Source organism: Stenella coeruleoalba, assembly GCF_951394435.1.
Source record: "Stenella coeruleoalba genome assembly, chromosome: 9".
NCBI lineage: Eukaryota > Metazoa > Chordata > Mammalia > Artiodactyla > Delphinidae > Stenella > Stenella coeruleoalba.
Window position 1 is genome coordinate 87,014,209 of NC_137155.1, and position 24,018 is coordinate 87,038,226.

The following is a 24,018-nucleotide window of genomic DNA, read 5'->3' on the forward strand; positions in this document are numbered from 1 at the left end:
TTGTCAGCAGGATGGAGTCGAAAAGGAATGCTGGGGCTGAAGGGAAAGCCTTCTCATTGTGGGAGCAAGCACACACTTTTCAGAGAAAATCACAGCGGGTGTTTTGATACCTTGGACAGGTGCGCTGGGTGTGTAAGAAGTAAATGCAAGGATTCAGGAAAAAAAAAAATCATAAGAATAAAACCGAGCATACTATTTCCATATGACCCAACAATTTTGCTCCTTGGTATTTGCCCAAATGAGCTGAAAACTTATGTCCACACAAAAACCTGCACATGAATGTTTACAGCAGCTTTATTCAGAATTGCCAAAACTTGGAAGCAACCAAGATGTCCTTCAATAGGTGAATGGGTAAGCAAATTGTGATATACCCATACGATGGATACTGGCAAAGAAAGAAATGAGCTAGCAAGCCATGAAAAGACATGGAGGAAACTTAAATGAGTATTTCTAAGTGAAAGTAGCCAACCTGAAAAGGCTGCACACTGTATGATTCCTACCATATGACATTATGGAAGAGGTAAAACTATGGAGATAGCAAAGAGATCAGTGATTGTCAGGGGTTGGAGGGGAAAGGGGTAGGGATGAATGGGCAGAGCACAGAGGAATTTTAGGGCAGTGAAAATACTTTGTATGGTATTTTAATGATGGACACGTGTCGTTAATATATTTGTCAAAACCCATAGAACGTACAACGTAAAGAGTGAACCTTAATATAAACTATGGACTTTAGTTAATAATAATGTATGGATAATTTCTGTAAACCTAAAACTTCCCCCCAAAATGAACCCTATTAATGAAAAAAAAAATGTCATAAGAAAAGGATGAGGCTGTCCCATCTTGAAACGGGCTATGTGCAGGGCCCACATATCCATGAGGCCCAGCAGGCACAGGGTCTAGGGCCCATGATATTTTTTAGGGACCCACAAAGATGTTTTAATTTCTTTAAAACTCAGGAGGAAAACATGAACATAATAATACATATATTGGGCTGGGTTTTTCTGTAACATCTTCCCTTAAGATGATACAGAAAAACCCGAACGAACTTTTCGGCCAGCCCAATATAACCATAAATCCAGGCTTTATACCACCTCAGTCATAAAATATACTTTAAAATATATGATGGGAGAAGGGGCTCATAAACGCACAAGTGTCCAGGGCCCACAAATGTTATACTAAGGTCCTTGCTGTGTGGGCGTGAAACATAATACCCAGTGAATTGGGGTGTGGGCCTGCTCTATGGCTGGGGCTCAGCTGGAAATGAGCTAAGACCTTCACACAGAGCTGGGATGTTAAGAAAAGAAGGGGCCTGGGGTTGTTCTTGAAGAAGCCTGGGCAAACAGCCTACTGGAAAAAAAGTAAAAAGCAAATTAGAAACTGCATGAGTGGGAGTAGAATGGGGCTGGTTGGGAAGCTACAGTATTTTCTGTGTAGGATAGGAGGAACTAAGGCATTAAGTACCAATTACAAAGGAACCTCCAGGTGGGAGCTGGATTCCTGGAAGCAGAGACCAGCTGAGACAGAAGAGTCCTGTTCTCAGGGTGTGGGGATGCCAGAGGGAAAAACTCCTCTCTGGCTGGGTAGAGACTAAACAGGCCTGGAAAGCACTTCTGGTGGTTGTTTGTGTTACACACACACACACACACACACACACACACACACACACACACACACACACACACACACACACACACGAAATCATTCCTGGCAGAAAACCTGCGTGTGTTCTTTGTCCATCACAGATAAGATTGCTACGGCCTTGACTTAGACCCATCTCATGCCTCTCATTTTATGTGAGTAAATGAAGCCTATTTTATCAGCCCCAGAGATAAGCAATCCAACCAAAGAGTGCTTTCATGAGCGACCAAAGTTTATAAACGTTTTTATCTCCATTCTTTTGTTTGTTTGTTTGTTTTGCGGTACTCGGGCCTCTCACTGTTGTGGCCTCTCCCGTTGCGGAGCACAGGCTCTGGACGCACAGGCTCAGCAGCCATGGCTCACAGGCCCAGCCGCTCCGCGGCATGTGGGATCTTCCCGGACCAGGGCACGAACCCGTGTCCCCTGCATCGGCAGGTGGACTCTCAACCACTGCGCCACCAGGGAAGCCCTATCTCCATTCTTGTAGCAAACTTTCAAAATTAACAATGCCTGAGAGGAGTAGGTCTTACCCATAAATCCTCACTGAAGGCAATTAAAACCATCATTCCATTTAGTTGCTGCATTTTCATCAGTTTCAAAAGATCTTGGGTCGAGAAATACTACTGGGTCTGATCTGACTTCTTTGCAATATGATATAATACAGTGGTTCTCCAGCTTAGATGTGTGTAAGAATCACCTGGGGGGTTGTTAAAAAGGTAGATTCCCAAGGACCACATCCCCCCTCCCCATTTTGGTTCAGTGGATGCAGGAATCTTCATTTTTAACAAGAATTTGAGTTGGTTTAGGTGCCAGTGACTGGTAGATCGTATTGTAAGAAATACAGTAAGTCCCCAACATACTAAGAAGTTCCATTCAGAGAGCGCGTTTGTAAGTCCAATTTGTTCGTAAGTCTAACTAAGTTAGCCTAGGCACCCAACTAACACAATCGGCTATACAGTACTGTACTGTAATAGGTTTATAATACTTTTCACCCAAATAATACACAAAAACAAACACAAAAAATAAAGAAAACATTGTTAATCTTCCAGTACAGTACCTTGAAAAGTACAGTAGTATAGTACAACAGCTGGCACACGGGCTGGCATCGAGTGAACAGGCAAGAAGAGTTACTGACTGGAGGAGGGAGAGGAGGGGGGAGATGGCAGAGCTGAAGGATCGTCAGCAATAGGAGACGGAGGGCAAGCTGCAATTTCACTCACGCCTGACGTGGATGGCACAGGTTCTGGTTCCTTGCTGGATTCAATTCTATCTACCCTCTTGAAAAAATGATCCAGTGATGTCTGGGTAGTAGCTGTTTTTTTCTCACCATGGACAACACAGTAGCACCGCATTGCATTCTAAACAGCTGCTGCAACCTTCGTGTACTGTTCTATGTTCGGGTGCTATGCCTCAGAAACTAACAGTGCCTCCTCAAATAAAGAAAATCCCCTTGCCATTTCCTGCGTTGTGAATCTCTTCGGTTCTTCAGTTACTTCTTTCTCTTGTCTCTCTTCATCCTTTCTCTGGGCCTCCAGTTCCATCAGGTCTTCATTAGTAAGCTCCACGTTTGCATCTTTGAAAGTTCACAGCTTGAAGGTTCGTATGTAGGGAACTTACTGTACCTTCATGGTGCTCAAGGTATAATCTCTAGTGGAGAGAAGGGTTTCTCCATTTTTGGGGCACCTTAGGATCCCCCAGGGAGCTTTTTACAATGCCAGTGTTTTACCCTCAGACTTAGCAATTCCAATCCCATGTAAATATCCACCAGAAATATTCACCAAAAGATATATACAAGACTGTTTAAAGCATCACTACTTCATAATATCCCCAAACTGGAAAAATCCTAATGCTTATCAATCGTGGAACAAGATGTCATAGAGTGGAATACGACACAACAATAGGAATAAACAAACTACAACTTCATCCAGCAACATGGATGACTCTCACAAGCATACTTTTCAATGAAAGGGGCCAGACACACAAGAATGCACAACGTACGGTTCCATTGAAACATGTAAGTAAAGTTCAAAACGAGGCACGACTGCTCTATGGTGTTAGAAGTCCAGAGAATGGTTGTCCTTGAGGGTCTGGGGAGGTGGCGTGAGGGGCTTCTGTGTCTGTAATGTTCAGTTGCTTGCTGTGGGTGTGGTTACGTGGGAGCATTCACTGTGTGAGATTCATCAGCCTATGCCCAGGTCCTGAGCACTCGTCTTGAAGGGTATGTTAAACTTCAACCAAATATCTATTAATACTTAAGGCAAAAAAAAAAAAAAAAAAAAAGGCAGTGTCTGGGCTCTACCTGAGTCCAGTTAAATCTGAATGTCTTGTGTGAGTGTGGGCGCGTGTAGGTGGGAGGTCACAGGCGTCTGCAGTTAGAAGCTTCCAGGTGATGCTACTGTACAGCTAAGGTCGAGAAACACTGCTCTAGAAAAAGCCTAATCTGGGTCTATAGCAAAGATCTTTTACTTATTAATTGTGTGACTTTTAAGGTGACAAACTGTCCCCTCAGATAAACTGACTGACCTGAACGGTTTACCTAACCTCTCTGAGCCCCCTCCTCTATCATAGGAGGTGGATAATGGTGTCTACTCAGTAAAGTTACTTTGGATGTTAAATGGGAAAATTGCACAAAAGCACTCGGCATCATGCTGACCGCATCCCTCCTCTCCTTCTCTCCTTCTCCAGGGTGGTTCCTCTTCTATCTGATTTCTCCCTTGCCTGACAGACTTTCTCAGGGGATTGTCTACCATTTGGGCTGTCTTCCTCCTTGAGAAGAAAGCGTGTCTTTACCTGGATAAAGATGGAGTTTGCAGGCACAACGTGGTGAATGCACAGGGCGGAGCACCGTGTGGAGTATGTGGACTAAATGTGCATAACACAGCACTGTTTATATAAACTCCAAACACAGGCACACTTCATACCAATAAGCGTTATGAGAGCATTGACCAAATATGTTAGCATGATGTCCTGCATGAGCAATAGAAATAAACAGGATAAATATGTAAATCCAACACACAAAGAGGACTTTGTATGAAACAATGATGTTCATATTCCATGAGGTCAGTTCATGCACCTGACCCCCCAGAAACACACGAATGAGAAAACATAAACTGATATTTAGAAATGTGTATTTTTTACGGAAACAAAGACAAAAGCTCAGGAATCCAATACAGTTGGTTTCCTCCTACACTATTGGGAACCCCATGCCTGAGGACCCCTTCTCATGACAACATGGTTTTCTGGGAAGCAGAAATGAAGAGAGCCTTCTCCTGTTCTGGCAATCTTTTCCCCAAATATGTTTTCTCTTATGCTCTCGATGACTCATTTTTCCTTAATTACAAAGTTGAATACGTGCTTGATCAGTTTGGACGTCTGGGTTGCTGGTCATGGATCATTGTAAGTCATCAACCCGCACAAACTATGAGAAAATAGATGTTTGTTGGTTTAAACCATTAGGTTTGGGGATAAGTTATCATGCAGCAGCAGATAACTAATACAGCAGAGAATGCCCTTCTCGTCATCTGCCGTCTGCCAGGAACCACCACTCCGTCCAATGAGTGTGTAAAGCCTGCAGGCGTTGGCACCATTTCTGGGCGTGTCAGCCACCTCCACTAGTTATCAGTGTCCCCGAGAATTCCCAGTGCCATCCCCCACCAGATGCTACAGTCTCTCTCCTTCTTTGGTATTTGTTTACAGGGGTAGCAATAAGTGGAATACAGGGGTTGGGGTGTAAGGGTAGCAGAATAGCACAAGAGTTAGTAGTGGAGCCTCTGGACTCTGAAGGCCCGTTTGCATCTTGGCTTTTCCAGTTGACCTTGTACCTCTTTAATTCTGTTTTCTCCTTGGTATAAAATGGGATTAATAATCACATCTACATTATAGCACGGTGACAATTGAATTGGAGAATGTGTGTGGCACTTAGCACAGCGCCTAACTATAAACAAACAAATAAATGGCTCTAGAGCCCAATAATCTGTATTCAAATCCCAGCTCCACCATTCACCTTGAACAAATTACTTAACATCTCGATGTGTCAGTTCCTCATCTATGAAATGGAGATAAGAAACGTATCTACCTCATGAGGCTACTGGAAGAATAAATGAGCAAATACATGTAATATTATGTAGCACAGGCCTGTTAACAGTAATAACAATAATAGCAAACCATAATCAGAATCACCTCTCTCCTCACCTGACAATGAAGGCTTTTTTTTGCTTGTTTGTTTTAAACTAGGTAAGACTTGTGCCTGGGTCATTCTTCCTGTGAGATCAATTCTGAAGCAGATATTCCTCGGTTCGTCACGGAACTAAAACTTACTTTTTCTTTATAAATGAGTTTGAAATTAATTTTTGAGGGCATGAGCTAAAAAATGGGCTGCAAGCAACTGCTTCTGGATGATTATATCCACGTCTGAAAATTTTCTGTGTTACACCTCCAGCTTACACTGGCTTTCTCCTTTAGGTCAAGGTCTTTACTTCGATTTCCTTGTATTTCAGGATTAAAATCTACTACATTTAGGATTCCTTCTCTGTAGGTATCAGCAGGGTTTAGGGGAGACTTGCAAAATCCCACAGAGTGGGAACGGTACCTGGTGTGGATCACCATCTATACACTGGCCTCCCCTGAGATGCGACTCATCTCTCTGGTGCTTAGGTGTGACCATCCATCCCTTTGTGCAGTCATCCAAGATGTCCTCATCTCCATCAAGCCCTAGCCATACAGCCCACTCTATAACCTCCATCCAGCTCCCCTGAATATAATGTGCAGGATGAACTTGTACACGTCACAACTTTCACAGTCTCAGCCTTGAGATGTTCAGGGGCTCACGCTCCTTCAGAAACCTTATCCTGTAACTTACACACCCAAGGCCTGTAAGGTAGCAACAAAATAATTAACAGAGACCCCCAAGCTTGTCTTGCAGAGTACCAGGGAAACCAGGTATGGAAACACTAACAGCCCCTGCCACTGAGCATCACACAGGCACACTGAGGGACTAGAATGATTGATCACGAACTTTGGACATCATATGCCGAAAATCTACCAAGTGTAACGTATGGAACTCTTCCGATATTGCACATGCCACTCATGAAGACACATGGAGGACATTCACACCTGCACAGAGGACTCCTGAAACTTCCTCTTAACTTTCCACCAATCGTTTCCGAGCCCCCTCCCTGTCTTACTCCCTACTTCCACGATAAATACCCCACTCAAAAGCCCACTGGGGAGACAGAGCTGAGCTATGCCTTCTGTCTCCTCACTGGGCTGCCCTGCAATAAAGCCTTTCTCCTTCTGCAAAAGACCTTTGCCTCTTTTGGTCTTGCTGTCACACAGGGCAACAGCCCCACTTGCTCGGTTACACTTCCTTTCAGCCAACTTTGCCAGTGGACGTCAGTAACCCAGCTGTTCTCCCAATGGGACACCCTGAGACTACCTCAGGCCCACTCACCTGGACACCTCCTGTGGTCGTGGCGATCCAACAGCTTTGGGAACCAGGAGATTCCATCCTAGGCTTGGTGTCTTCCCCACAGCCTCACCCCGGGAAACGAGGCACAGTTCTCCTCTGCTTTAGGATGTCCCAACTCAATAGGGTATCCACAGATGCCTGAAGATATTAACAATAATCACCTCTAAATGTGGGACTATAGATGGGTTTTATTTTCTTACTTAATCTATTCTTCATTCTCCACTGATTTTTCTTTTTATATTTTACAAAGAACATAATATTAAAAAATGAAAGTTGTAAATAATTACTGAAACATCACAAACAGTAAGGTGTGTTATTCTATAAATGGTAATACAAAAAAAAACCTCTCAATTTTGAACCACATTTCACATGATAAACTAAAACAAATTTCCCTTGACCACATAATCCTGCTTCTGGAGAACAAGCCTAAAATTAATCAAAATGTGTCCAATGCTTTACTCACAATGCTATTCCTTGAAATATTATTTATAATAGAAACAAACTAGAAATAAACTAAATGTCTAAGAATAGGGAGAATGATTGAGTACCTTATAACCATAAAACAGAATTTTTTACAACAACTAAAAATGGTTGATGTAAAAACAATTTTAAGAAGAGCATTTATGAATGTATAGAAAAGTGTATTTTGTGGTCCTAAGTTTAAAACTATATGTGTAACTGAGCAGGACTCTATGGGGTCTTCTTGGAACTGACCTCCCCACAAGTCCTCTGCCTGTCCCTTGTCAGTAGAAGAACTTAGGCAAAGAATAAATTTAATCAGAGAAGTGAGAAAATGCAGAAAGGAAAATAGTCAAGCAAGAAAAAATAATAATAGTTTAACCATTTAACAAAGTCAAGGACCTTTAGTTCCTCCGCAAGGGCTATAGATAATGTTCTGAGCCATGTCCTTCAAGCTCTATTCCAGATATTGAAACCCCCATCAAGTATAAGAAGTTAACTATATGCTGCTCACAAGCATGGAGACCCCAGACCAGTTGGAACCAATAAGGTTGATGATGTTGACTCCCGACTTCCTCACCACCAACCTATCAGAAGAATGTCCACGAGCTGACCACACATCCCGCAAGCCTCAGCACGTAGCCCCTTTCCCTTTTCCCTGTATATATATGCACAGAAACAGCACTCTTGTAATGGTATCATGAGTGGTGAGAATATAGATGATTAATACTTCCTTGCTTATAATCTACATTTTCTAGTTTTACTATAATGAGCATATATCATTTTATTATCACAAAGCTTTTTTTCTTTAAGGAAGTGACAAGAATCACTAAATAAATATACGAAGAGTGTTAGCATCCTGTCCAGGTGGTTAACAGATAAACATATTCTTACACTTCTGTAACTTCCATGTTCTGAGGGAAAAAATTTGCAACTGTTGAGCAATTAGATAGGAACAGATTAAAATACATGCACCTTTTTAATTTTCCATTTATTAAACTAGCAAAAGAAAAGAAAAATGGATAAAATCTCTAAGTGTCACTCTCATAAAATAATCCATACATTTTGAATCAGGGAGAACTGGACACAAGGTTGCAATATGTGAAGTTCATTCACATGAATCAATATTACAAAAGGCTGAAAGGGCTTTCCTGTTCTTTCCAGGGTTGGAAATGTCTGCCCACCCCCAGCCTCTAGCTCCTCCCTCTGCAGCCAGAGTCAGCACCATTAAGCGGGGCAGAAGACAACGAATCTGCTCACTCACGACCATTTTGCACTCACCGTGGCCACCCTTGTGGAGCTCAGTACTAAGGCCAACTTGGGCCTGGGCACCTGGAAGGTATGTATGCGAGGATTTGGACACCTACTTCCCTCGAGGGGCTTTGGACATTTTCTCCTGTCAGTAGGGAAAGCTCAGAGGCAAGGGTTTGGAGAGGTAAATGTTGGGCCCTGGAGGCAGGACCGAGGTTGCTTTGCTTTCTCAGGGCTGATTCAGGTTGCAAAGCTCCAAGACTGGCTTTTTCCAGCAGTGGTGAGAGCTTTGCTAGCAAGTATCAAGTTTTAAGCAGTTTGGGGACTCAAAAACACACTTGCTTTCCTGGGCACTTTCTCTCTCAGCAGCCGTTCCCTCTCAACTCCCCCTGGCTCTGGGACACTTAGAGGGCCCTGGGTTGGCTGCTGTGGCCTGGGGGGTTGGGAGGAGGGGCTGGGAGGGCTCAGGAGGCTGCCCAGGCAGCATCAGCAGTCCCTGGGAGAGTGTTGAGAATCAGAAGCTGAGACCCCACCCCAGCCTCCTGAGTTGGAACCTGCTCTTTAACGATCTCCAGAGCATAGTAGAGTCTGAGAAGGCTGTGACCACAGGGAGGGTGGTCCCAGAGAGAGAGGCGCCTGGGCTGGGAGTCGGGGAGCTCGGGTTCCCCAGGTGTTGCTAGAGTGAGCTGGCAGAACCCAGAAAGGCACTCCGAGTGCTCAGGGAAGCAGACTGCGGAGCCTCTCTTAGGATAGGCTTAAAATGTCTTCCCATCACTTTCTAACTGCCTTCGCTCTCACTTCCGTCCGTGATGGCGCCATCCTAACTGGTTCCAGTTCTCTACTTACCTTCTTCCCTCTTGTCCCTCTGTTGAGTCTTTCTCCTCTGACTCCGTCCTTCTCTGCACCTGGTTTTCTCATCTCCTCTCCTGGGTTAGAAGGTAGGCTCCCTCCTCGTCCCAGGACTGCGTCATTCTCAGGAAGCTCTCTCGGATAATCTGGGCGAGCAAGATTAATTCCAGCTTGATTCATCCCAGCTTCTCTTGCTTGAACAGGGCTGCTTTTCTCCAAATCAGAGCTTTGACTTTGACACAGATGTGACAAATAATTACTTCCACATCTGCAGTGAATCTGCTCACCTCGTCTAAATTTACCCAAAAAGGGGACTTCCCTGGTGACGCAGTGGTTAAGAACCCGCCTGCCAATGCAGGGGGCATGGGTTTGAGCCCTGGTCCCACATGCCACAGAGTAATTAAGCCCGTGCGCCACAACTACTGAGCCTGCGCTCTAGAGCCCGTGAGCCACAACTACGGAAGCCCGCGCGCCTAGAGCCCGTAAATCACCGCAGTGAGAAGCCCACGCACCGCAATCAAGAGTAGCTTCAGCTCGCGGCAACTAGAGAAAGCCGGCGCACAGCGAGGAAGACCCAACACGGCCAAAAATAGAAGAATAAATAAATAAATTTATTTAAAAACCCCCACTAATCTGAAAAAATATAAAGCTAGATAAACTGGGAGATTGGGATTGACATATATACACTAATATGTATAAAATGGATAACTAATAAGAAACTGCTGTATAAAAAAATAAAATTGGAAAAAAAAAGAATATAGCACTCAAAGCAGTATTGTATAAAGATATAATCAATGTGATGCCAAGTATTTGATACTAAGTATTCATCAAAGATACCATATACTTTTGGTCTTTATTTTTGTACAATAATTACTTTTTAAAAGACAAAAGTTGGATTACTAGGTTCAACTATGCTTCGTCAATATTGCTTCTTCTAGCCCTACAAAGCAATACTGGATCTACTCTAATAAATGATTTTTCATTGGAATAAATAAATAAAAAGTTTACCCAAAAAATTATGTTCAGAATTCAGAATTAGATGTAAGGATTATGAAGTGAAACATTTTCAAGGTGTAGGGATGATGTAATTTTTAAGGCTTATGTGTTTACCAGTGAAGGTCAAGTAGGGTGTAGTGATTGGGAGGGGCATCCAGGGATGCTTCTTTCTTTTATTTTTATGTATTAATCTGGCTGCTTTGGGTCTTAGTTGGGGCGTGCAGGTCGTGGTGCGTGGGCTCTTGGTTCTGGAGCGTGGGCTCTAGAGTGCTTGGGCTTACCTGCCCCACAGCATGTGGGATCTTAATTCCCCAACCAGGGACGGAACTCACATCCCCTGCATTGGTAGGTGGATTCTTAACCACTGGACCACCAGGGAAGTGCCCAGGGATGCTTCTGAATGCGTTTATTATTTCATGATGAAAGAAGAGATTTGAAAAAGATTTTGTGAAAGATCAGTATGAAGTGTTTTTCAGTTTGCCTTTGCTAGATTAGACAGAATGTGGTATTTTTAATGCCCTTCCTCCCTCCCTTCCTTCCTCCCCTCCCTCCTTTCTCTTTCTTTCTTTTCTTCCTTCCTTCCTTTCTTTCTTTTTCTTCCTTCCTTTCTTCCTTTCTCTCTTTCTTCCTCTCTTCCTCTCTTTCTTTCTTGCCTTGCGGGGGTCGGGGGGAGGAATAAACCCCATTCTTACAAGGATTTCTATTTCTCCTTTTTCTGAAACAACAGCTATATAATGCCTTGCATCCATTGACTCTTAGGTGTGTGCCCAGTGCTGTGCTGCAAACTTGACATTCATTGTGGCCCTTAACACAGTGACCTCATGAGGCAGGTGCTATTGTTATTATTCCCATTTTGTAGACTAGGTTTAGAGAAGTTAAGTAATCTGCTCAGGCCACACACCTAGTATGTGATGAGCCTGGATTTATGCAGTAATGACCATTTTCTCTCTCTGAAGATTCCTTTGAGTTACTTCAAAATCCAGTCTTCAGCCTGGTCATTAGAAAGAGGTTGCAGTCTCTTCCACACACCTGGAGACAGCTCCCGGCTGGAGGGTGAACCTGGATTAGAAGGGAGTGGGCTTGAGCTAGGATACGACATAAGGCTATAATCATAAAGTTAATTCACTTTCCTTCCTTCTCTTTTGAAAAGTTTTCCAAAGCACGTTTTCTTCCCAGGTGTCCCCTGGAAAAGGGGACCCCAGGTAAACCTTGGTTTGGAGAAGCTGGGCTGTATAGGAGAGCCTGTTGAAGGTGGTCTGGGGATAAGAGTCTATGATGGTCTTTTCTTTTTCCTTCCAGTCTACCCCAGGCAAAGTCAGAGAGGCTGTGAAAGTGGCCACTGACATAGGATGTCGCCACTTGGACTGTGCTTATGCCTACGAGAATGAGCATGAGGTGGGGGGAAGCCATCCAAGAGAAGATCTGAGAGAAGGTTGTGAAGCAGGAGGTGGGAGGACTGCACTTCAAGGCAGGCAGAGTATTGGATTTGGTCAGCACCTGGAACTCTGCCAGCCTTTGCTCTAAGTACTCTGGTCATTTCCCCCGCTGCCTTTATAACATCCCTGGATACAAACATCCACACTCTAGCTCAGTATTGGTGTGCAGAGACGCTCCTCCTACCTTACCCATCTCGACTGGGTTTTCCCTTTGTGGGGATGGCTCCACTGAGCCATGGCAGTGCCCTTAGCATCCCCGTTCCCCATCAGTGGGCTCCATCTGCCCCGTGGCAGTTAAAAGCTAAGGCTGCAGTCAGAAATGGATCCTGAAGCTCCACCTTTTTTTTTTTTTTTTTTTTTTGCGGTGCGCGGGCCTCTCACTGTTGTGGCCTCTGCCGTTGCGGAGAACAGGCTCTGGACGTGCAGCCTCAGTGGCCATGGCTCACGGGCCCAGCCGCTCCGCGGTATGTGGGATCTTCCCAGACTGGGGCACGAACCCGTGTCCCCTGCATCGGCAGGTGGACTCTCTACCAGTGTGCCACCAGGGAAGCCCTAAAGCTCCACCTTTCAGCACTGTGGTCTCAATGGTTGTGGCCCAGACGTTCTCAGCCAGCAGGTATTTTGGAAAATGGTGGGAACGTTTTTTATTGTCATATATGAATTTCATTTTAGTTCAGTCTAGTAAAAGGCAAGTTACAAAATGTTATTGAAAAGGCTTTCCTCCTGCTTTCCTGTCTCTCCGTGGGCTGAATGGAAAATTCCTCTTCACGCTTTGGTTAATCCTTACGACAGTGGATCCTGTACCAGGTACTCCTGTCCCAGAGAGGACTAAGCCAAGCCAGGATCCCTGGGGTCCCTCTAGCACTGCCCAAAGGTGTCCCTTTCTATGACAGGCCATGGAGGAACTGGTGGACAAGGGGCTGGTGAAAAACATTGGGATCTCCAACTTCAACCACTTCCAGATCGAAAGGCTCTTGAACAAACCCAGACTGAAATACAAACCAGTGCTTACCAGGTAAATTCTGTTTAGTAAAGGGTAAGGGTCCTGCGCTATTACTTCTTAAACATTTGGAGGCAAGTTCAGTGCTTTGCACTGAGTCTCATTTGAAGGTCAGTCATCAGGTACTTCGTTGGTCATGTGAGACGGCTCTTGGAGTCTGGTTTAGCCAGGCTAGCAGTGGGCAGTGTTTGGCTTCTGCTTGACAGTCTTTTATTGTGTGTAGAACTCCCTATGAGCAGCTCAAAAAGCAGGTGCACTTTCCTAGTGATGAGGATTGCTCCCCTTTACAGATTGAGTGTCACCTATACCTCAGGCAGGAGAAACTGATCCAGTACTGCCAGTCTAAGGGCATCACTGTCATGGCTTACAGCCCTCTGGGCTCTCCAGATAGACCTGGGCGAGGCATTTGATCTTTCTCTTGACATTCTTTAAGAAAAGCCATCAGATGGCTAGTGGGAAGCTGTTGCTTAGCACAGGGAGATCAGCTCAATGTTTTGTGATGACCTAGAGGGGTGGGATAGGGAGGGTGGGAGGGAGGCTCAAGAGGGAGGGGATATAGGGATATATGTATACATATAGCTGATTCACTTTGTTGTACAGCAGAAACTAACACAACACTATACACCAATAAAGAGTATAAAATTATACTCCAATAAAGATTATTGGAAAAAATAATACTCCAAAAAATTATACTCCAATAAAGATATATATTTTTTAAAAAGCCATCAGAAAGAAAAATACATGTAATGCAATGTGCCTGGCATACTCAAACAGTGGGGAAAATATGGTAACTTTACAAAAAACAGCAACATGCCTGACCCTCTGGAATTACTCCAGTTCAGCCACCCAGCACTGGATCAACCATTGCAAAATTACTGACACTTCAAAGCCCATGGGTAAGACATGAAGCTTTCAAATCCTGCTGCCTTGTCTCCCACATGGAGAAGACTGATGATCAGCCTTGGGACCATCGCTGGAGTAATATTTATTTACATATGGTAGCCATGGTGATTATTCACACCAGCCATCTTTCTCCCTCTAGGGCCAAGGGTCCTTAATCTAGGACTCGTCCCTACTGGAGGATCCCAAGATTAAGGAGATTGCTGCAAAGCACAAAAAATCCACAGCCCAGGTACAAGGTATATAGTTTCTTTTCCGTCCAGCAGATCAGTCTTGTGTTTTATTCCTTGTGCTGTCTTCATTTAACTCCTTGAAGGCGAAAAAAACAGGAAAGGAAGCCCACTGAGGCCCTTCCTTGAAAGCCTGTTTGTTTGGAACTCCAGGAAATCCCATGGTTATCACTGAAACAAGGATGGCATCTAACGGCTTCTGTTGAGTCCTGTTGTCCAGGAAGAAGAGCATGGCTATACAGCCAAAAGATCTGGGTTCAGATCCCAGTTCCACTACTTATCAGCCTCATGACCCCAAACACTGTCCCAAGCCACTTTCCTTATTTTTAAAAAAGGAAGGTTATGAGGGCCTCCCTGGTGGTGCAGTGGTTGGGAGTCCACTTGCCGATGCAGGGGACACAGGTTTGTGCCCCGGTCTGGGAAGATCCCACATGCCGCAGAGCGGCCGGGCCCGTGAGCCATGGCCGCTGAGCCTGCGCGTCCGGAGCCTGTGCTCCGCAACGGGAGAGGCCACAACAGTGAGAGGCCCGCGTACCGCAAAATAATAATAATAATAATAAATAAATAAAATAAAAAAGGAAGGTTATGGAGTTGTTGTGAGGATTAAGGGAGATACTGGCAGAGGACTGACAAGCTTCTGATAGTTATATGAAGTGCTCAGTCAATACTAGCTGTTGTACTAAAGATACAGTGAGTGGCAGAGATGTTTTATTTTTCTGAAAAAAAGTAGAGGGAGCAGTCCTTGTAGATAAGTGGAAACACCACGTCCCCTTCTGCACGGGTTCTGGTCCGGTTCCATATCCGGAGGAACGTGGTCGTAATTCCCAAGTCTGTGATGCCAGCACGCATCGCTGAGAACTTTCAGGTAAGGTTCCAGCTGGTTGGCCCTGGTTTTCTCAGTGGAGGAGGCGATGGGAGAGATTCCCTCACCAGGCCTCTCATGCTGTCCCTGAGTTTTCTGTGGGCTTTTCCCCCTTCCCAGCACCTTGCAATCTCTCAGGCCAGGGAGCTGACCTCAGAGCTGAGATGAATGACTAAGGATGGGCTGGGGGAGCAGCCGGTGAGGTCCTGTCAGGTCTGAGCACAGCTGTACCTCTGATCTGATCACGGGGACTCTGCTATCTTGAGGATATGAAGATTTAAAAGGATAAAGAATAATAATAACCAACATGCATGGAGAATTTACCCCGTGCCAACACTATTCGGAATGCTTTTTGTATGTGTTACTCACTGAATCCTGCAAGCACCCCTTGGAGGTAGATACTCTTACTCACATTTTACGGAAGATGAAATGCAGGAATGGGGAGGCCAAGGAACTTGCTCAAGGCCACCCAGGTTGTAAGTGGCTGAACCAAGTTTCAAAGGCTCTTGGGAGATCTTTGGTTTCTCTGGCAATCAAAACGTCATCTACATACTGAAGTAAGGTTCCTTCGTATAACTGTAGGTCCATTAGCTCTTTGGCTAGGGCTTTCCTGAAAATGGTGGGGGCGTTCTTGAATCCCGGGGGGAAGCACGATCCAGCAAAACTGCTGTTTCAATTTGGTCTCTGGGTCATCCCATTCAAAAGCAAAAAATCCTGAGATTTGGGACTTAAGGGTGTGCAATAAAAGGTGCCTTGTAGGTCCCAAACCGTAGGGCCAGCAGAAATCCCACGATAAAGTTGTAAGTAAGGTATAGGGGTTGGCTACCACCAGATGAATGTCCTCAGCTATCTGATTTATTGCTCTCAGGTCCTGTACAAAGTGGTATTCGTGGGTCCCCGGCTTCTGGACTGGTAGGATGGGAGTGTTGTATGGTGACTGGCAGAGGCAGATGAGGTTATGTTCAAGGAAGGCAGATATCACTGGCTGGATTCCCTTTCTGGCATGTTCCCTTGAGGGCTATTGTTTTAAGTTCGGGATCTTAGACCCTGGATGGAGTTTCACCTGTACAGGTGTTACCATCTTTGCTCTTCTTGGCCTCCTATCTGCCCAAACATCCTATCTTACCTTCTGCAGGATCTCTTCAGGAAATTCCAGGCACTCAGTCTTTCCTAGCTATAGTAATGTTGCTGGAAGCGAGCAAGTTTGTTCTGGTGGCACCTTAATGTCCATCCTTTCTTAGGAGAAAGCGACTCTTGCATTTAGTTTACTCAAGAGGTCTCGTCCCAGCACAGGCATTGGACACTCAGGCATGTACAGGGAAGCTGCTTCAAATAAGTCTCTCCTATCTGACGCTCCAGTGGCTTCCAAAAGGGCTTTTGGGGAGGTTTTGGAGACAGTCACTATCTCTGAGGAGGCTTTGGCCAGTTTAGAGTTTAGCACAGAGAAAGTAGGTCCGGTATCAATCAAAAAATCAACAAGCTTATTTCCCACAGTCATTTTTACCCAGGGCTCCTTGTGGGAAATATCAGTGGAGCCAGTAGTTCCTAGGAGAGACCCTGGGCCCTGTCATTCTTGGTCACTATCAATCATCTGGGGCATCAGCAGAAGGGGCTGTGAGCAAATTATTTCCATATCTGCGGTTTCCCTGGCACTCTGAAAGGCAAGCTTGGGGGTCTCAGTTCATCATTTTGTTTCTACCTCATGGGCCTTGTAAATGACAGAGTATGGTGTCACGCTTCCCATCCACATTTTTATATTTTTGCTATTTATTTATATACCCATAAATAATCTATGAGATTGTTTTGGGTGTTTTTTAAAATTAAAGAAAAATTTTCCTTCATGTGATTATGATTATGATTTCCTTAATTAAAAAGCTTAGGTATAGGATAAAAAGATTAGGTTCCTATTAATAAGTTATATGACGTTTTTTGTTTCACTTGAATTTAACCAAACAGAGGTGAATTAAAATGCTGATACAGAGAAATATTTTAAAAAACAACTTCCTAGTTTTTCCTGACTTCACTTTTCATGTTTACATCTCGAGTAATGAGAACTTTGCAGGCCTCAGACCCTTCAATCTCACAATTCTAACCAAGATAATGAATCCATCCTAAAATTTGTTCACTGATTTTGGATTGCTGGGAATAAAGCCACACTAGTCATCAGCTAAACCTGAATCCAGTCTAAGGTATACACTACAGGTGTGTGTTAAATTAACTCTTTCTATTCTATGATTACGTGATTATGTAGTGAACTTGCCTTTTCTTACGGGGAGAGAGGTTGGGGAGTGATGGGGAGGGGAGGATGGTGAGGCGGGGTGTGGAAAAGGAAGGCAGCTTGTCATGGGAAGTAGGGGACCAGGGAGTGGGTCCTCATGTGTTCCAGGTATGTCTCTCCCCCGGTATTTTTGGATTGAGCTGGAAAGATGGGTACCAGCTAACTGGAAATCTGAGAATCACTGCTGCTGTCCTACAAGTCCCAGGGAGTCTCAGGACTAGACTGGACCCATTAGTATTTAAGTCAGATCTGGTAAATGCCAGCCAGATGGTACCAAACTCCAACTGGGACCTGGAGGGATTTGACTTTCCCAATAAGACCCCATAATGCCCAACCTCTCAGGCCTGCTTTAGTCATTCATTAACTTGCAATAATTGCATTTTACATGACTAGAATTTTGTACCCTACTTATTGCATTATCATGAGATTTTGCTATACATTATAGAGTTAAAAGGGGTACAGATTAGAGAGAGGCTCCTGTAGAAAATAATTTCCAGTAAAATTTGAAAGGACCCTCATCAGTGAACATTGTTGGAAATAAGCATTTTTTTTGCTTTAATATTGAGTACACATGAGTATAAGAGTGAAACATAAAACTGAACGTAAAAACCATGCAAAAATAATAGGCTGTAAAGAATCTTGGAAAAAACCATTTGCCATGAATGTGACAGAAAATAGATGAGTAATTTTCTTACAATCAAACAAGCTTATTCAAATCAGTAAGAAAAATCTAAGATGTCAACAGAAAAGTTGGTGAATGAAAATTGGCCAATAAACAACATGAAAAGTTATTCATACTAGTAACCAAAAATGCAAATTATAACAAGCTATCTACATTATCAAATCAATAAAGCCTAAAATAAAAGAAAAATCTATATAGCAAAATAAACATGTAAGCAGGTTTTTTTTCTATGTGGTAACCAGTGAATTTCATGTTTGTTATTCTCTTACATAATTTTCGTATTTTCTAAAATAGGAAATTCATGTTTACAGTCAGAGATGTAAACATTAAACATTTTTTAAGCATTAAAAAAAAATAACAAGGATCCAACTCAATCAGTTATTTCACACACCTATGGGGAAAGTCAAATTAAAGAAACATTTTTACTTGAAGTCATTTTCATTCAGTTGGTCTTTCAACTTTAGAAAACAAACACCCTGAGTGTACTACAGGGTAGAATGTGATTACATTGTATTTAAAATTCTATCCAGTTTGTTTTTTTCTCATTTGTTGTCAGTAGGGTAAATGTTTTCCCAGCAACTCCAGGGAAGTGCTGCCTTTCAGCACTTTTGTTGGTTCAAAATGGTCAGGCCCCATGTCAGTTAGGGAGAGATGGAAAGACCAAGGAGAAGACTATGACCATTGTTTAAAAGTTATGCACTGATAGGTGGTTGGAGGTTACCACTGTGTTTGTGGCCTAGGGCCTTTGCCCGGGTTATTCTCAATGCTTGGGATGCTTTATCTACCCTCAGATAGTGTGAGTGATTCTCTGCCTCATAGTCTTCAGGTCTTTGCTCATTTATCATCTTCTCAGGAAGCCCTTCTTTCCCCACCCTATTTAAGATTAATCCATCTTCTCTGGGGCTCCCTCTTTCTCCTCTCTGTTTTCCTTTTTTCCATAGCATGTATTTACCTAACATATTATGTGTTTTATTTATTTGTTGTTTGCTTGCTTGCTTGTTCTGTTTCTACCTAATAGAATGTAAGCTCTATGAGAGCAGGAATTTTTGTCTGTTTATTTTTATTTTTATTCTGATGTTTCAGATGAGAAAACTGAAACCAGGTCTCTTAACTGTTACAACCCATGGTGCCTACCTACCTACCTATGCTGAAGTGATTCTATGAAGGACTCTACAACTAATCATAAATTATATTAATTACTGTTATGGATTAAATGTTTGTTACGGAATTCACAGGTTGAAATTCTAACTCCTAATGTGATGGTATTAGGAGGTACGATTTTGGGGAGGGGATTAGGTCATGAGGGTAGAACCCTGATGAATGGGATTAGTGCCCTTATAAGAAGACACAGGAGATCTCCCTCCCCCCGGCCTCTCTCTCTCTCTCTCTCTCTCTCTGCTCGGTGCCATATGAAGATACAATGAGAAGATGGCCATCTGCAAATCAGGAAGTGCCAGATCTGCTGGCACCTTGATCTTGGCCTTTGCAGCCTCCAGAACTGTGAGAAATACATTCCTGTTGTTTAAGCTACCTCTAGCCCATGGTAACTTGTTATAGCAGCCCAAGCTGTCTAAAACAGTTACTAAGGGGAAAGAGTTTGTTTACGGTGGAGAAAGGTGGCAGATACCTCTGGTATTAGTTTTCTACTGCTGTGTAACAAATCATCACAAATGGCTTGAAACAACATCCACTTACGATTTCACAGCTCTGTAAGTCAGATCCAACTAGGTTCTGCACTCAGGGTCTCCCAAGACTGAAATCAAGGTGTTGGCCAGGCTGGAATTTCATCAGGAGGCTTTGGGGAAGAATTTTCCTTCAAACTCATTCAGGTTGTTGGCAGAGTTCTGTTCCTTGTTGCTGTAGGACTGAGGTCCCCATTTCCCTGTGGCTGTCAGCTGGGGGCTGCTCTCAGATCCTGGAGGCCAATCACAGTTATTTGCCACAGGTTTTCTCCAACTCAACAAGGTAGACCTCCCTGGAGTTGAATCCCAGTCACACCTTGCATTTCTCTGACTTCCCCTTTTGCTACCAGCCAGAGAAAACTCTGCTTTGTAAGGGCTGATGTGATTAGACTAGGCCCACAGATAATCTTCCTTTTGCTATATAACTAAGCAAAATCATGGCAGCAACACCATGGGCCAAGGTCATAGGGCCATCCTAAAATTCTGCCTACCACCCCACCTTAATCAAGTGATCAGTTTAACATTATCAGTAATAGGACAAATTGAAATTATGTATCACCTGCTAGGAGGCAATAAGAAGAAGCTAGCATCACATCTCTGATATCCTTGCCAAAGTTGTATAACTTGAATATAAACATGAGGAAACATCAAACCATCCCATCAGGAGAGCTGTTCGACAAAATCAGTGGTCATGTATCAAAATGGCAAAGCTGAAGCTCAAAGGGATGGAAAAATAGAGTATTCCTTTCTACAGCATATTAAGAATGTAATTAATGTTTTTCAAAGTACACAGAAATGCCAAGGGTTTTGTCAAGGTCCCAGGCCACTCCTTTATATAGCAATATGCAGGGTTTTAAATAGTTTTTTTTTAATTTTAAAAGGAATTAATATTTACTGGTTTTTTTTTTACATATTTCTCCTAGAATTCAGCACGCAATAAATACATAGGACTACTTCTTAGTTTCTGTTTTTTAAAAAAAATCAGCCTTTTCTTTTTTATTGTCTTGGTGACCTTAGTCTCTAGACATGACCAGAAACAAGGTCGTGAGGTTCCACTTTTTGAGCAGCCCCACTGCCTTCTATGTGTACTGTTTCTCTGCACTTTGCACTACCACGTCCAAACATCAATACAATCTTATCAATTGTTACATGGTTGGCCAAGTTCCCCACACCATGACTTTGCATATGCATCCTCCTCACCCTGTCTTTGGATCTGGGGCTTTGGCCTTCTGATCCAAGGCTGTCGCTCTCTCTCCCAGCAAGGCAAGGGCAGCGGAGTCAGAGGTGGCAGGCCTCTGAAAATCAAATTATCCACAAGCCCCAGCTCATTCTTTCTTTTCACAACCTCTTTTTCCTGATGTTAGTTATTGTAATAAAGCAACACACACACATCACCCAAATATACTCTTCAGAGTAAATCAGATACCGAGTATTTTCTTATAAGTCCAGAAACAGGTTAGTAGATTGAAGTTAGAACCTACAACTCTTCCAAAAGTATTAATAATTGCACATGTGCCAAAATAAAGCTCCCTGTCTTCTGCCTGCCTCTCAGATGACGTAGCTCTTCTTGGACCCCACACTTCCCACTTCCTGGCAAAAATGTGAAACCAGCTAGTCCTAAGGGCCCTTGAACTCCTGAACTAATTCCTTAATTTCTGCTTGGGATTTCAGAGGAAAAAGAATGATCTCAGGAAAATACATCCCTCTACTTCTTTCTTCTCTGATTTCAGAACTTCAGATGTGCAGCTTCTTTCAGATTTGCTTGGTTTATTTCTAAACCAACAGGTGATATTCAAAAGCAGAAAATACTGCTGTAACTGTTGTGTACTAATGTTCCGTAACTTATTTCATTTCTACCTGTAAGCTGGAAGCCAAGCACCCAGACAAGGATTTAAATATTTGCTTCATCCTAACTATCAACCGTGTAACATCATCCAGTATGAATCTGTAAACTGAAAAAAAACCCGCACAATGTGAGGGTTGTGAGTTAAGTTATATTCATGTTCTTACTGAGGACAATAGCCCAGGAGACTATGGCCTCTTGGTAGCTCTGAGAAAGTACTCCAAAGAGGTAGGGGGGAAGGCTAGCTCATATATGATTTTTTTTTGGGGGGGGTGCTGGGGAATATGCGCAGTCAAGTATGCATCTTGGTAAAAGATTGCTGCTAGTCATGAAGAACAGGTAACTCAAGTCAATGATTTTAGTGCTTTACAATGTATGGGAAAATGCAAGAAGCTGGATTCATTAAAGTTCTTCCTGAGATATAATACATCTAACTACCTAAGGGGCCTGCTCGTCAGAAGCACAGAGCATCCTGTTATCATCTTCATTTCCTATGTCTGGAGCACAGAGTTCTTCACCCTGTTATCGCCTTAGTCTCTTCTGTCTGAAGTAAGGGATGCACTGTTGGTCAGCCACTGCAGTGGGTTCATATTCGTAGAACTGGATGGTGAGCAAAACACTCTTTGCTCTTCTTCTGCTTGCAAATCTACCAGTGGATAAGGGGCACATTCACAGCTGCATGCTCTACAAGCTCTGCTGAACAAATAGATTTGTCTCCCTGGAGTTATGCCCTGCTTCTGTGTATGAGGTAGGCCAGAGCCAGCAGCTGAAGGAGCTCCAAGGCTAAAGGGCAGCTGTGCATTTTGGGCTGTGGCAGAAATGATAGGGCTGATTTAAGAGATTCACCTGGTACCAGCCAGGCTAGACTCACAGGCTATCAATGCTGGTGGGGCCTTAGAGGCACTGAAGGTCTTCCAGGTCTTCAAACATCACAGTCTGGCTAACGCCCAGCCTTCTCTAGTGGCCGGGAATTCACTTCTGCCAACTAGTATTCAGAAAAATCTTGTGTTGAGACAGGTCTTTCTTATGCTGAGGTAAAATGTGCCTTCCTATATCTTCCACCTATAGATCTCAATTCTGTATGCTGTGACCACACAGCATCCTGATCCTTGTGTAATAAGCAAGAACAAATCTGACTCCATATTGGATCTGTTTCTTTTACTTTAACCTTTGTATTCTATTGCTTTTGCTACAAGTTAATCACTAAAGGGATGTTGCCTATAGCCTAAAATATGCATAATGGCCTATCTCTGGGAACCCTGCCTCCCATGCAATGAGCATTAAGTTAAAATACCTTCGTTTAGGGCTTCCCTGGTGGTGCAGTGGTTGGGAGTCCGCCTGCCGATGCAGGGGGCGCGGGTTCGTGACCCAGTCCGGGAAGATCCCACGTGCCGCAGAGCGGCTGGGCCCGTGAGCCATGGCCGCTGGGCCTGCGCGTCCAGAGCCTGTGCTCCGGGGCGGGAGAGGCCACAACAGTGAGAGGCCTGCGTACCACAAAAACAAAAACCAAAAAAAACCCACCTTTGTTTAGCTCACAGGAAACATCCTGACCAGGCCCACCTGTGAATCGCTGCAGGAAAGAAGAAATTAACATAACCCCTCTGGAGTCTGGCCAGAACCAGGAAATATCTGCAACAACTTATTGCCTTTTTTACTTTACCTCTTCACCTCCCCCTCTTTGTTCTATAAAAGAAACTAGCATCCAAACCTGGGTAAGACAGTTCTTTGGGACATTAATCCACCATCTTCTCAGTCTACTGGCATTCCAAATAAAGTCGCTATTTCTTGCTCCAGAAATTTGTCTCTCAATTTATTGGCTCGTCATGCAGCGAGCAGTACGAGTTTGGACTTGGTAATGCTGTGAAAGCCCTCCAAATATTTGATATAGCTGTTATAGTCCTATGTTATACCCAGTTGTTTTGGGTAAATATCACCAATTAATTGATACAGATGAATAGATAAAGAAGATTGACAAAAAAAACCACACACACAAAAAACACACACACACACACACACACACACAAAGAAGATTGACAGACGAATGGATAAAGAAGATGTGGTACATATATACAATGGAATATACTCAGCCATAAAAAGGAATGAAACTGGGTCATTTGTAGAGACATAGATGGATCTAGAGACTGTCATACAGAGTGAAGTAAGTCAGAAAGAGAAAAACAAATATCGTATATTAACGCATATATGTGGAACCTAGAAGAATGGTACAGATGAACTGGCTTGCAGGGCAGAAATTGAGACAGAGATGTAGAGAACAAACGTATGGACACCAAGGGGGGAAAGTGGCAGGGTGGTGGTGGTGGTGGGATGAACTGGGAGATTAGGATTGACATATATACACTAATATGTATAAAATGGATAACTAATAAGAACCTGCTGTATAAAAATAAATAAATAAAATAAAATTCAAAAATTCAAAAAATAAAT

The 24,018-nt window shown here is 43.4% G+C and overlaps 1 protein-coding gene across 1 annotated transcript; it reads left to right on the forward strand.

Annotated features, from left to right (window-relative positions):
- Positions 1-8,121: 8,121 nt before the first annotated feature.
- Positions 8,122-16,786, forward strand: LOC307191759 (aldose reductase-related protein 2-like; the record flags this gene model as incomplete). Its single annotated transcript, XM_079931955.1, is given in 8 exon segments — positions 8,122-8,202; positions 11,960-12,058; positions 12,060-12,083; positions 12,990-13,100; positions 13,303-13,498; positions 13,934-13,992; positions 14,160-14,228; positions 15,008-16,786. Coding segments are annotated over 8 exon segments (888 nt in total). The 3' UTR covers positions 15,257-16,786.
- Positions 16,787-24,018: the final 7,232 nt, after the last annotated feature.